Source organism: Drosophila takahashii, chromosome 3R (assembly GCF_030179915.1).
Source record: "Drosophila takahashii strain IR98-3 E-12201 chromosome 3R, DtakHiC1v2, whole genome shotgun sequence".
In the NCBI taxonomy this organism is placed as follows: Eukaryota; Metazoa; Arthropoda; class Insecta; order Diptera; family Drosophilidae; genus Drosophila; species Drosophila takahashii.
The window spans coordinates 16,238,795-16,254,158 of NC_091681.1; the positions used below are offsets into that span (position 1 = coordinate 16,238,795).

A 15,364-nucleotide genomic window follows, 5' to 3' on the forward strand; every position below is an offset into this window, starting at 1 on the left:
CCGTTGCCAACTAAAAATGACTCGCATATTTCTATATAAAGACATAACTGCATCTATAAATTTATATAAAATTGCCTTCCTAAAAATTAATGCCGGGTATGATAAAATTAAAAACAATTACACATGTACTTTAAACAGCCCAAAACAATTTAAAAACTTGGTAAAAGTGTCTGATTTTTTGGCAACACACACTATTAATTTTACAGCCTTCAACCTTAATGATTTAACCAGTCAAAGTTATTTGAATTATAAAGTTTAAATTTAACGTCTAAATTTTAAGTGACCATGCCATCTTATCCAAACAAATCCCAAAAATAGCATATATATTTGTCCCTTTCTAAGCCTCCAATGAATGCTCTAATGAATGAGCCAAACAATGTAGTGGAATAACCGCATAACGATTTTCTTGCAAAGGACTTAAGTTATATTTTTTTTTAACCCAAAATTTCGTCGAATATTGTAAAATATTGTATTGTAATGTAATTACATTAAAATATTTGTACAAAATTGTTTTATTGAATTCGAAAATAATTTTACATTTATAAGAATTGATTTATCTAATTATAATTAGTATCCTTAATTTCATGAAAATATAAATTCTCCTACTAGGTTCCTATAAAAAAAAATATAGAACCAATTTTAATCTTATATCGATAAGAATTATTTGTTTAAGATATTGCAAAAACCTGACTAATATTATAAAGTATTCCTACATTTAAATAACCAACTATTCCTTGGGGTATACAAAGTATTATGCATTATAAAATCGCCTGAAGTCGCCCAATTTGCATTGCATACTCTGCCATGTTTATATTTCTTACTCCTCTTTGATGAAGCGAAATTCGATTTCCTTTTGACTGGCAAAATGCAATTTCTTTTCATATTTTTGCATATTGCCCCGAACTGATTAAAATCACTTGCAGCTGTAGCTGCACTCTCGATGGCTCATAAAAATGTCAGCTAAATTAGTTATAAATCAGCGGGGAGCGCAGAGTCAACTTGAAATGCACAAGACACAAGGCGGCAGGCAGCTCACAACTTTGTGAGCCAAAATGAAGCCATAAATTATACGAACTAATAATTATATGCCATCAAATTGTTGTAAGCAGAAGCTAAAGGCAAAAGCCATAGCGAAAGCTCCGGCAGTCAGGAAGGCTAAAGTCAGCCAGCGAGTTTAACGGCCAACATAAATTATAGACATTTAAAAACGGGGTTTGCTGATGGTGGTGGCTGTTGGCTGGTGGGCCACGTTCATCTAGCGGCGGAAGAGCGGGCAATGCCGCGTGGAATATGCGATTTTTATCACAGTTTATGCACTGCACACACAAAGTCAACATAATAAGGTCAACACGCACAGGACGCTAAGGACGAGCGGTGGGTGGTGGGTGCTTGCTAGCTGGGTGTCGCTTTAATTAAATGGCAAACATCCCGCGCGTCAGAGAGCAAAGTTCGAGGTCAGCTGCCAGTCGTCGTCGCTACACGGCAATTTCGCCGAGCTACGAGCCATAGCTCACACCATCACATTTTTTACAGCCGAGCAATTTGCAACAAAATTAGCCCGAAAAATGTTACGCGGCCATGGCCGTGCCTCATTGAGAATCCACATAAACAAAAGATTGGGTTAAGCGTGGTCCTGGTTGGGAATTCTGTTACTGAAAATGGAGCATACGTCTAAGTGACTCTCCATGGGCCATCATGACAAATGCCTCGTTGCCACCTCTTTTTGCCGGCGCAACATCCCCATCCCTCGTCATCCAACCTCCTCTGCATTCTCATCCATATCTTGGCAGTCGTAAAGTTCCTGCGATGGCAACAAAAAAGAGCGTTTAAATTTTGTAATTTAAATGCAAATTGACAGGCAAATGACAAACATTGCAATTAACGAGGGACTAGCGGGCGTATACGCAATGTGGCCACAGACTCACAATGGCCGGACTCAACCAACTCAGCCAACAGCGAGACTCCACAACAGGACATAATTTAGGCCCTGCTACGTGGAGCTCTAAAATTGCCAGAGCCTCATCTGCGGATAAAGGGCAGCGGGATGCGGGTTGTGGGTGTTGGGCAGCAGGAGGAGTCGGTAATGGTCTGGACTCGAAATGGGAATATGCAAATCTTTCCACTGGTTAGCGCCTGCATTTGCAAGTCATACTTGAAGCACTGGGTCCGCTGGGGGAAGCGGTCCCTAACAATTGAATGACTCGCTGAACTGAGCCATTGTTGGAACATCGATTGGGGATGGTGGCGGTCTTAAATGGGGATATTAAAGGAAATTTCTGACATTAAAATCCATAAATAGAAAATATTTCTAAATAATTATAATTGCATCCAAATATTTATATTTTGGTAAAGATTAATTAAATGTAATGTAATGTGTAACTTTTCTTCATTTATGTTCTCCGAATTCCCATACATTTCCAATGCTTAACCCTCAGTTTAAATTTAACCAGCAGACGAGCAAACGTCCCTTAGTTTAATTTAGTTCACATAATTCATACCAAAAGTTTAATAACATGTTTTCTTATTTTCCTTCCTCTTCAAAATTTGTTTATTGGTTTATAGTACCAGCAGCGTAACTCAAACTTAGAGAAAATAACTTCATCAAAAGTGACGGAATTTCGTTTAATTTTCCTGGTGGACTGTTGCAAATTGGAATTGGAACCCTTTGCAAATGAAAAGAGTTCGTTGGCCCGCATGCAAATTATTTTGTAAAAGTTTACACGAAATTTGACCAGTGATGTCAGATTTTTAGAATGGAAAATGTAGAACAAGTATTGGAAAAAACGCAAATTATTATAAAATGTTAAATTTTCAAATAACTTAAAAAATGTACATTATTTAACACAAGCAACAACATTTTTTTAATCGAATAATAATTCCTTATAAATAAGAAAAGAAAAGCAAATCAAGCATTTTTATGATCTTTGAAACGAATATTTTGAGAGGTCAAAAAATGGCTAAATTGGCAACATTTGACATGACCTCATGGCTTCATTGCCTAACCTCTGCCACCAAGTTCATTTTTGGTTAGGAAGTTGAAATGACACAAACTGCATTGCGGCCCAGGCGCGTCAAAAAGTATTCGTTTGAGAACTTCTTATTCACAGTTTGTTTTCGTTCCGGGTTTTTCCTGTTGTTTTTCCTTGGGAAACTCGGCTTGCTGTTGCCGGGCAAACAATGAAGAAAAGTGTTGGCCTGTCTGAGGCAGGCACTTGGCTGGCGGCCAAGCAAATCCATGAGAGATACACATAAACACATCCATTTCCTGCGCTGCCAAGTAAGTCAGGGGAGCACGAGGTCTCGAGCTCGAGGACTCTATCGGGCCGAACTGTATGTCTTTAAAGTCAAAGTCCCCGGGAATGACGTCGCCAGGCATCATAAAAATGCCAACTATGCGCATTAATTATACGCAAATTGTTCATTGTTCGCCGCTGTCTCTAATCGCATTAACCATGGCAGCGAAAGCGGGCTAAACTTGTGGTAGACTTTTCTAATTTATGCGCCTAATTGACTCAAAGTAAAATTTGCTCTTGCTTGACATATTTTGCGTGGGCTCGGGGTTCGGTATTCGGGATCCGTTCGGGTGGTTGGTTCATCTGCCCCTCAGCGCTACGTTCCGCGTGTCATGTAAATGTCAAACTTTGAGCCAGATCCTTAGCGGGGGAAACTTTCGCTTTATAAATAAATTTACAAGTGGCAGAGAGCAGAGCAGATACAAGCTACTAATTTATGCAAATTGTTTTGTTTGACAAATTAAATGAACATTAAAATTATTTTCCCCTGCTTTTTAGGGCACAATATAAATATTTTTAATTAGCTAAATGTCGAAATTTTGCGTAGTCGGCAACTAATGAGTGACACGTCTTTCGGCCTTTGGATGATTTTAACCCATTTTGATAAGCTTTGAAACCCATTAGTTTACTAAATATAGAAATATGATATGTTATTTTTATAACTAGTCCTATAAAAAAATTCATAAAATATATTTACGGCATTTCTTTTTGTTCATAAGTTTTATATGGTAAAATAAATATATATGTTTGTTAATTAATATTTATTAAAGCATAAACTTAATTTTTCTAAGATAAAATATTTTACAAGTAAAACTAAAATAAATTTTAGATTTTTAATGCTTTTAATTTTATGTTTGTTTTCTTTAACGCAAAAAAACAATTTAGAAAGATTTTTAAAAAATGTAACAAAAGTAAAATACATTTCTTTAAAGATCTTAAACAGGTTAAATAAAAGGTCAAATGCAAGACACCCGAAAACCAAGTTGGAACTCCCTTCATATGAGGCAATTAACACACCTGAGTGATGGGAGATTAGCCCACACAAACACACAGTCATTGAGTTTGAGCCGGGTTACGCATACGCCCCGGTGTACGTGGCCCCAATGGTGATTGCCTACGTTTTGCTAGTCATATGGCTCATACGCCACGTTGTATTTATTTGTTCTACCCTGCAAACTGCAACTGAAACTCGTTAGCCAGCCTCGTAAAAATCAAATTGCCCGATCCAGAGTCAGCCAGGCTCAATCTGCTCGGCAGCTAGTTAGGCAGGAAGGCAGGATGGCTCCCAGCTCCCACGAGCGGTTGTTAAAAAGTTATACTTGGGCGGCAGTTTTACGAGCTCAAGTTGGTATGTAGTTGCCTGCCATTTTCTGCTTGTTAGCATCGAGTTTTAGTTGACAATGTTGGCAGCTGCATTAGGCAAACATCGGTGGCCCGAACGAGGAGGAGGAGGCTGAAGGAGGGGGTATCCTCAGTTACGGACCCGCATGTGGCTTCTGGTTCGGAGGATGGAGGTCTTTGATTTGCGTTTTGCCTTTTATGCTCACTCAACTTTCAAGCAGTTCGATTTCAAGTTCAAGTTGCACAGATGACACAGAAAACCTTTAGCTTGTTATATTCTTAATGCAGGAGGGTGGGCCGATTTCACCAAGTTTTTATTACTTTCCTTGGCTGCTGGTTTTGATCGAATATTTTTTTTTTGTTCGTTCGGGGAGTTTCCTTCGCCCTCGGGCACATTTCAATTTTCCATGCGTTGCAATCCCACAAACGAAAACAATATTTTATATATTTTAAGCGCCTTGTTATAGTTTGTGGCAACAATAACAGGAAGTTATTTCCTGGCCAAAAGCTTATTGGGACTGGATTGAGAGGACCCGAAGTCTAATGCGAAATTGATTTGTTATGCCAAAAAGTATAAAAACTTGGCCCCGAGCTACTCTCAAATCGAACGACAAAGGAAACTGAAACTTTTGCCCTGCGACTTACGAGTATTCCCCAAATTAGGAACAAAAACTTGGATCTGCTTGGTTTGCTCGGTCTAAAACAGGAAATGGCCGTTGTCTTTGAGCTGGCAAAGCAGATTTTCGGCTTTATATTTGCGAAACAATTGGCGATTTATTGATATCATGTAAGATATAACAATATGGATGTAAATATTCTATTGCAGCAATTGAATAAATATTATTTTTTAGCTCAAATTCCCTGGCCACACTAGCACAACTAATTTACAGAGCTTATAAAATCATATTTCCATAACAAAGCTCTGTACTCCCTGGCCTCCGACTATTTTGCATATTTTCTGCAAGGAAAACCAAAAAAACAAAAAGCGTACAAAGTGAAATACAAAATACTCTTACGTGCTACAAAAACCCAGATATCTACACATGCCAATTCCTAAATTCCCAGTACAGATACAATCAATAAATATGCAAAATCTCTGGTAAAAACATTTTCTTTTTAATCCCTTAAAATAGAAAATCAATATGCTGCAGTGCCATAGAGAAAGTTGGGGTAGTAATTTCCACAATGAGACATAGAGGGATGGGGGGGTTAGACACAATGCCTGCATGACAAGTAGCCCCACAAGTTACATATATGAGAATATATATATATTCCAATTCAGAGCACTGCATATGCTGGCAAGTGTTGCCAGAGTCGAGTAAAAACAATTTATTTTTATGTGTCTATGTATAAAATTAAAATTTGCATATAGCCCACCAGTGGCTGTGGCTCATGCCGGCTTTCCCTGTGGCTCAGCGTCTGGGCCATCATCTCCCAGTCTGGCTAGGGAAAAGTTCACAGAATCGTGACGGGAACTGAAATCGCTGTCTGTCTGCCAGTCTGTCATTTTGTCAGTCTGTCAGTAAGTCGCTTTGGCGACGCTTTTGCCGCTGAGTGTGTGACAACTGATCTGATGGTTCCCAACTACTCCTACTTCTTTTTTGCAGAAACGGTGGTGAGTTATGGGTAACGCAAAACCATTTAACGAAAAATTACTTGTTAGGCAATTTAAAAATACATTTTTAATAAATTAGGAATCAGCTTTAGATATATTGTTACAAACATTAGGGAGAAAATTATTCTTGATGTCAAAAAAGGCGCAGAATTAAAATGATAATAGTAACTAACGTCATTTAAGTTTCAAAAATATTTTAATAATTAAATTAGCATGAAATTATTAAAATGAATCTTTCGGATTCTGGACTGGTCCGCCTGTTAAGTTTCAAGGAAGCTTTAAACTCTGATTTCCCATACAATTTCAAGGTTCTAACCATACTTTAAATGTAACAAACGGACGAAAAAAGGGCCCTTAAAGTTATACACTTAATAAAATTTAGAACGAAATTAATATTGCAGACCATAAACCTTATAATATTAAGTATTAAATCAATACCAAATTTTTATACTAATGTTATGTTATTGTAATATTAAAAGTAAATTTTAAACCTAAACGATCTTTTTTATTTCTGAATAAAATTTTAAATTCAAATACAAATATTTCATTAAGTAAACTAATTTTTACAAACGTTTCAATTTTTTCAATTTACATTTACCATTCTTATCCACTTCTAGCCACTTAATCAAAGCTGTTATCTCGTTTTACACTATTCCAACCCACTGTGCACCTTAAATGCAGTTCTGTAAATGACTACGTGATGTCTACTAGGGATTGTAAAGCAGACAGTCTGAATGCTGGTCGGTCTAAAGTCAACGGATTTTGGTGACTATGCGTTGGCTTATGGCGCATTTAAATGATTTCAATAACTTGCCATTTAGTATCATTAGCTAAGCCGCCAGCCACTTGAGTGTGGCTTTGGGAGGTGGCCACATAGAGATACATGCTCTCACTCTCTCCCCCTTGTAAGTCAGACTCTGGTAACCGGATCTGGATTTGCTGTCATTCGAATGATAAAGCCATTTTACAAAGGCACAAAAAGCACACAAGCGGACAAGTTGAGACGCGAAAAAATCCCCTTCTCCCCATTCACCATTCCCCATTCCAACTTTCCCCTTGGAGCGATGCAGCAGCTCACAGGACTTGTCTGGGCGATAACAAAGAGCCAGCGGGGAAAGGAAACGGATGGTGGGACTGGGACTGGGAATGGTGGATTCCAAAAGGGAGCGAAACAAAGGCGACATATCAACAAATGTTGCCGGCATAGAAGACGCAGCTTCCGTTACAGCCGCACGCCTGTCAATGAAGCGACAACCACCAGGGGCACAAAAAATAGAAAGATACCGTGAATCCCAGACCTGGGGTTATCCGGTATTAAAAGAATTTATTTGCTTTTCTTGTAAATATTTTAATCCTTGATTTATTGAAGCTACTATGGCTTGAAACATCAAATATCGAACCATGCAACCTTAGGAAGGATAATTAATTTGAATATTTTTTGCTTTGATTTTTATTACATGTTGTTTTATTAACTTTAAATGTGAAAATGATAGTTCTAACAATCATATATAATATACATATTTATACCCGTTACTCATAGAGTAAAAGGGTATATTAGATTCGTGCAAAAGTATGTAACAGGTAGAAGGAAGCGTTTCCGACCCTATAAACCATATATATTCTTGATCAAGATCACCAGCCGAGTCGATCTAGCCATGTCCGTCTGTCCGTCTGTCTGACGATCGCACCTTCAACATACAAAAGTTCTGATATCAACACTTGTGACGAAAAATGATTACACTCGTCATTAAATAGACTTTCTAATATTTTCTCATTCGGCCCGCCCTAGCATACTATTTTAGCCTTTTTACCTTCATAGGCATTTTCTATTGCAGCGTGCCGAATGAGAAAATCTTAGAAAGTGTATTTAATGACGAGTGTAATCATTTTTCGTCACAAATGTTGATATCAGAACTTTTGTATGTTGAAGGTGCGATCGTCACTAGTTTTTTACCTCGTTAAGAGGTGTTTTTATTTGATATCAGAAGTTTTTGTTTGTTTATATTTGCTCTCATAGGAGGTAGTATATACATTTAAATTTAAATTGGTCAATCATAATTTGTAAACCATTGTATTTAAACAAATTAAGTTAAAAAGAAGTTTAAGTATTTCAAAATACCTTTTAAACGAGGTATAGCACATGTCTGTAGCTTCAGTAGTGTAGAACTTACGAACTAACGAAATTTAGCTATTTCTAGCTTTTTTTTCCGCTAAAGCAGCGGGTTTTTCCAAAAGTCGTAAAACAAAAGTTTCCTATTTGGAACTCCTTAAAACAATTGAAATGATTTAATGAGCCTAAAATACAGTTTGGATACCCACGCACAAAATTAGACACTCAGGAAGCGTTAGTTGTTCTGAGCTGGCAAAAGTGGCTCTTTTCGTTTCTGAATAACTTTTAAACGCGATTTTTTACATAAACATGATATATACCAAAATTTAAGGAATCTCAAGGGCTATACAGTTTAAAGTTGTAAGGAAAATCGTTAGAGCCGTTTTTGAGAAAATTAAAAAAAAGCTGAAAAAAAGGTTAATGAACGTCATATCAAATTTTCAGAACTTAAAAAACATATTTTGGACAAGTGGACAAGTGGACAAGTGGACAAACTGACAAACAGAATTAAATTTTCATTTTGGGAAGAAGAAGAAAATCTTATTTTGGCTATAACTTTTGAACGGAGCGATCATTCAATGCAATCATTTAAGTTTTTGCAATACCTTTCGATTGGTGTATTACTCATTACGATCGGACTATCACAGCAGATTTTCAATTTTGCGGCTATATAATAGTAGTCGCCTTCGCACACTCTCCTGGTGCGCTTCGTCACTACATGGACTGCCGTCCATAGTGATAATAAAATAAATGATGTACCTTTCCAACATGTAATCCTTTATTTATTTAAGCAACTAAACATTTTTTTTTTACATTTTTATTTCATTGAATTCAATTGTCTATGAAGACACAACTATGCATCTGATACGCTATACATGACTGTATAAACACACAAAACACACAAAGGTTGGAGGATAACAATTGAAGAACAGGACTCTGCTGGGGCATCAACCAAATGCAAATCACACGAATACGTTAGCCGAACGTGTTTAGTCCCCCAACATTTCATTTGGACCGAACGAATGGAGGGGAGTGCCAGAATGTCATGGACAAGCCCGAAAAAGGAGACTATAAATTTATTGTTAACGTGGCTCATGCAAATTGAATCCTTTCGCTTGTCCTTGTCGACTGTCCAGACCGGTTGCGGCACTCGTTTTGCATTTCTTAGTCGGCAAAGGGTGGAATAAAACTGTTTTGCTACTTAATAGGCCACGCTCGTCGTTATCTGGGCGCTTGGGATTAAATGGGACTGCTTAATGCGAGGCACCCAGCATAGCAATAATCGTATTTTAAGGATGAACAATTGACCGGGAATATATTATGGGGCTCTTGAAATTTGAATTATTAATTGGGGACTGTGTCCAACAAAATTATCAAACAGCTGTAATGTTTTGGTAAAATAGTTTAATTGTAGGATGTCGATTTGAATAATTTTATTTACAAATTAACATTTTAATTTACTAAAACATCAAAAACATTTAATTTTTTCAATTAATTGTTTTTATAAATCAACAAAAATAATAAATTATTAAATGAAATAAATCTCTAGTCCAATTCCTATTTTCTTCTCTTATTTAAATAATATTAAAATGCCATCTACCATCCTAAACCTTTTTCGGAATTACAATTACAATGTATTTCAATTAGAAAAAGTAAAGCTAACAGCAACTGAAACTAAGAAAAACAAATCCAGTATTGACCATAGAGCCACGTGTATGGAAAATACGAATAAAATTGAACTCCTAACCGCCCAAAAATAAACCAATAGATGTTACTTTGATTGCCTGATCAGAAATTCCGTACTGGCCTGGGCAATTGAATAAGATTTTTATATGACAACAACACGTGACCGAATAGAACATTTTTTTCCCCCGAAAATTGTGTTGTTATCCATCAAAAACGTGTCGATGATTCCCCAAAACGAAAAGAGTGCAAATCTCTAGAAACGTGGCCTGCCTCACATTATCCCAGAAATTAACATTCTATGTGGCCACGACGGCCCACAACAGTTGCCGTTTGCCATCCAGTAGCCAATTTTAATGGCAGTCGCAGCACAATTGAATTAAATTATCAATCGATGGCCCGGGCACAAGGGTCGAGAATGGGAGGACCAAAAAAAAGGACAGCACAATCAAATTGATTGTATTTACTTTGACACCAAAGCCAACAACATCCACAACGGTCACACCTCCAACCGATACCCCCCACATTCACTCTCCGAACATTTTTGGGACATGGGTTTGGTTTGGGTTTTGTTTTTTGCCGCCTCGATTTGACTTAAATACGGTTTTTGGCTCGTTAAGTGTAACTAACAAGTTGCTGGACGCCTTTATTGTTTGCCCTCTTGTTTCAGCCTCCTTTTTTCTTGTTTTTCCTCTTGTTTTGTTTTCCACCAACTTGAAATGTTCTACGCCAAAGGGGGGTGGCCATATTGATTGGCCTTCTGTTGGGCGCCAATCTTTAAAGCAGATGTTCGAATTTAAATGTGCCATTGGTGACATATGGTAAAGTCATAAAATTCGCCCTTAAATAAAATAATAATCGGGATTATTTTAGGAGATTTAAGTGAAATTAAAGCCTATTCAACAAGTTTAGGCCTATAAATGTAGAACTTGAAGTGAATTTGATACATTGTACATTTTAATAGATTAGCAAGTTCAAATTAATAGTTTTCCTTTCTTGTTGTTAAATAAATATTTTAATCTTCTTAAACCAAGTGTAATTATTTCTTGTCTCTACGGAAATATTTTAAAACAATTTTTTTGTAATACCAAAGATGTTTTTTAATAAATGGTCCCATTTCAGACTCCAGATTTAACCAGTATTTCCTTTTTTTGTTCGCCAGAATGTGACAGGCATCACGTTATGGTCGCAGACACTTTTTTTAAGCGGTACAAGAAAAACAAGCAAAAGGTATAGGAAAAATAAATAAAATAAAATAAAATGCATACACCATAAATAAATAAAAACATAAAATAATCATGTCACGTGCGAATTGATTGAATTTCTTCCTCGGGCGCCTTTTGTTGCGTTTCGTACGCACACTTTTTGGTCAACGTTGCCATAACCCTTGGCAAAAGCTCCGACCCAAACGGTGGACATATCCCCACCTCAAAAAAAAACCCACCCTTTGGAGCAAGACCAAAGTCGTTTCATTTAATGGCCACAGACAAAAGGTATTTAATTTAATGCCCGCGCCACTTGGCCAGGTAATTTGAGCTATGAACACTTCGCGTACACTGACAAAATGTTGCTAGAAAAAGCGGGTAAATCGACCTGGAAAAACGCTCAACGAAATTGAAAAGCCAAGAATGCCAATATTCATGCGAGTCACAACGCACAGCGGGCAATCGGAACAGAACCGCAGCTTAGATCGTGACAAAAAAGCCAAAATCCCCATGGCCATATACGGGCTCTTAAGTCATAAAAAAGAGGAATTGAAAGCTGCCATCAGCCTGACAGCAGCAAAATGTTTTCAGACGAAATTTTCGAAAAATTATCTTTCACTTTTTGTTCGGTTTTGGGTTTTGTTTGCGTTCGCTTCGAGAGAAATCTGGCCGTCAGTGCAGTGCAAAAATGTTCCAAGTCAGCGTGCACACAAAAGCCCCAAAAAAGGGGATTCCCCTGCACTCACATGCGCATACAAAATCACACAGAGACCCATTCGTACACACACAAACGCACAGCGGCATCCATTGTTTCACTTGCAATGAAGGTGTCATCATATTTTTTCAATTTCATGGGTATTTTTTCATTCATTCTTTGCCTTTACCGCTTGGCCATATCACTGAAATATTAGTAGTATGTGAAAATGAAAGTGTTTGGTTTTAAATCTTAGTTAGGGTCATCAAGAAAATGTTCTCAAACGATCCTGAAAACTGTGTCAAAGAACTCATCGTTATAAGCGGAAACTTTTAATATTTGAGTTGGCTTTATGTAAATTTCATAGGCTTTTATTTATTTATTTTTACATCATATCATTTTGTTTAGGAACAAAAAAATACATACAACAAATGTATAAGAATGGATTTTTATTACTGGTGTTAAATAAAAAAAAATTAAAAAATTGCAAAAAGAAAAAATAAAAAATAGTCGTTTTTAATCTACTATATATTTAAAAAAATTAAACTATAGACACAAATGTAAAAATGTGAAAAAGTATTACCTTTGGCCATCTCCAAAATAGCCTAATCGAAGGAGGAATAATCCTTATGCGACCGGAAAAAGAAGGGTATGGTGGTATGTTGGTTGGTTGAAAAATTCTCCCACTCATCGGCCCTAAAAAAAAATAGAAAAACGCAACCGAAAGTCAGCAAAAATATGCGCGCGTGTTTGTAAGGGCGGGAAAAAAGCGAAGCCGAAAGAATGATTGTTGCAGTTTATGGGAAAAACTCCAACCGAGCTTCAGTTTTCCGGGAGGCCTGGGAAAAGTGGCTGGATGTGTGGAAAAGAGAAAGTAGGCGACACTCACGCAGGGATAGAGAAACTAAAAATGCGCACACTTGCAGTATAAGCACGAAAAACTCGTTACAAAAACCGTTAGTTTTTCAATTATAGCGCGTAGATTAGTATTTGAAAGCAATGCCTGGGTGTCTGTGTGTGCGTAAATCCCCATTTCACTCGCTTTCCCTCTCTTTCTCTCTCTGAGCCATTATTGGATTTTGGCTCGCTACTGGCCATTTTCTGAAGGTGGGTGGAGAAAAAAAAGGGAAAACTTTCCTGACAGCAGCACAATAACTTTTGAATAAGAAAAACGTGCAACGCTTCAGAAAGAGGAGACGCAGGAAGTGTGGGCGGAATATTCGCATCAGGACCGGACTAAAGAGGTTCGAGGTTGATCCAATACAGTGACAACAAACGACAGAAAAGAACTTTTGCAGCTGCAATTTTCTATTCAACTTGAAGCTTTTGCCAACATCAAGGGAGGGGACAATCAGTTTAGGAAGTTAGCAGTTTTTATGAAATGCCCTCTGCCCCCAGCTTCCGCTTATTTTTGCCATCCTCCAACCCGTCGTCTTAGCTCCTTCCGTTTTGGGCTTGTGAGAGCTTTTGCTAATTTTACAACGCACATTACGTATACGACGTGGTGGAAGCTGCAAATTTTTGCCAGGAATAACAGTTAGCCAGGTGGCTCATAGTGATGCCAAGCTGGGATTTCTTATTTTTATAAAAACGGATTTTTAGAGCCATTTAAATACGTTTTTTAATCATTAATATTACAATTTTGTTACGAAAAATGTATAGTGTGAATGCTGATGAATATTTATAAAAACAAGAAAACACAAAATCAAACATCAATAGTTCCGTGTGAAAATTATCATTCGTATATCAGACATCTCTGTGGGATCTATTCAGTTTCTTGCCTTCTGCTGTGCGGGCTGGGTTTTGTAACTGGCAAAAAAATCAAAATATTTAATTAACAACTAGAAAAAATGGAACACCTTTTAAGGGAAGAAGACCCAGAGCCCCCGCGACGATTCGATTTAACCAAGATGAAACGAACAGTCTTGATCACTAAACTCCGCCAGGAGCAGAGGAGGACCCAGGCCATGGGCAAACGCAAGGACGAGATGAAGGCCGCTTTAGTGCAGTGCAACAAGTTGCTAACGGACACAAGGCAGTTGCACCAGCAACAGATTCAGGAACTGGCCAACGAGAGGGATAGCCTGCTGCAGCAACTTCAACAGGAGCTGGGCAAAAACGAGTCTCTCCGTCAACAGATTGAGGAGCAGGACCTGTCCAGGAATATCATCGTGGAAAGTACACTTCGCGAGAGGGAAGCCCAAGAATCGCACCTACATGTGCAGATCGGAGAACTCGAACTCCAGAAAAATAATTTAGAACAGAAAGTGAACGAGGTGAATGAAAAGTTAGGGAAGATACACGAGGAAAATTGCTGTTCGATTTGCCTCATGCCTTGGGAGACTGATGGCGCCCATCGCTTAGTTTCCTTGAACTGCGGCCACTTGTTCGGGGACAGCTGCATCCGCCAGCACTTGGAACGCTTAAGAGAATGCGCCGTCTGCAAGCAGACTGTTTATATGGAGGATCTTCGCTGTATCTTCGGGTTAAGCGTCCTAGTGGCTGTACAGGCTGCTCCTTCGAGATTGGCTGCTCCTCCGGGACAGACTGACCCTCTAGAACAGGGTGATCCTCTAGGACTTCGCTATCCTTATCCTTACCGTCACCATCTGGCAGGCTAGCAATAGACTACGTTATACTTTACAGTTAATTTCGTTTAAATGTTAATATTGATAATTATTTGTTGTAGCTTTTCACATTGAAACACAATTTATTTCGGCTCATTTATGTTACACCTAAAATAAAAATTTAAGTTCAATTTGGTTTATTTCATATTTTAAAGACAAAGGTTTGTGCACTTTTATGCACTACTTTACAGAACATTTTTTTTAAATAATCGGTTTGCATAAATGTTTCATAATTATACAACAAATTGAAAAAAAACATAAAATGGACGGCACTCTTTGATAAAAGTAAAAATTATACGGAAGCCTTGACAGCTACAAAAAAAGTGCTCGAACTACAAAGGCTCCTGAAAGGCTTCTCCATTCGCACGCCGGCACTCAGTATATCACATTGCCATCTCTGAGAATTCCCGACAAAGCCATCGCCTTGATTTTCTTTTATGGGTTTTCATTGTTGTTGGCCAACACCGGGACCCCTCTTTTTTTTGTAGCGTCTTTAGCGCTGCAGCAACGTCGTTTTATTGTTGAATGAACGGACTTCCGTGTGAACTAGTAGGCGACAACAACTTATGCCATTTCCGTTTCCGCTCGCATCGCCATTCAGCGCGCAAAAGCAAACCAATGGCAATGGGAATGGGAATGGCGGCTGAGGCAGAGCAGCCAAGGAACAGGAACACAATTGTGAGGTCATGTATGTGACAAACAATAAAGACGATAACTTAGTGCATGCAACACAACGGGGCGGAAACGGAACTGCAACTGCAACTGCCTTTGCCTTGCCTTTCCAAGCCTTCTCCAT

The 15,364-nt window shown here is 38.0% G+C and overlaps 1 protein-coding gene across 1 annotated transcript; it reads left to right on the forward strand.

Moving 5' to 3' along the window:
- The first annotated feature begins 13,791 nt into the window (after positions 1–13,791).
- Positions 13,792–14,562, forward strand: LOC138913310 (E3 ubiquitin-protein ligase RNF8-like). Its single transcript, XM_070216568.1, has one exon. It carries the CDS (start codon positions 13,792–13,794, stop codon positions 14,560–14,562), a length of 771 nt encoding a protein of 256 aa, XP_070072669.1.
- The last annotated feature ends 802 nt before the right edge of the window (positions 14,563–15,364 follow it).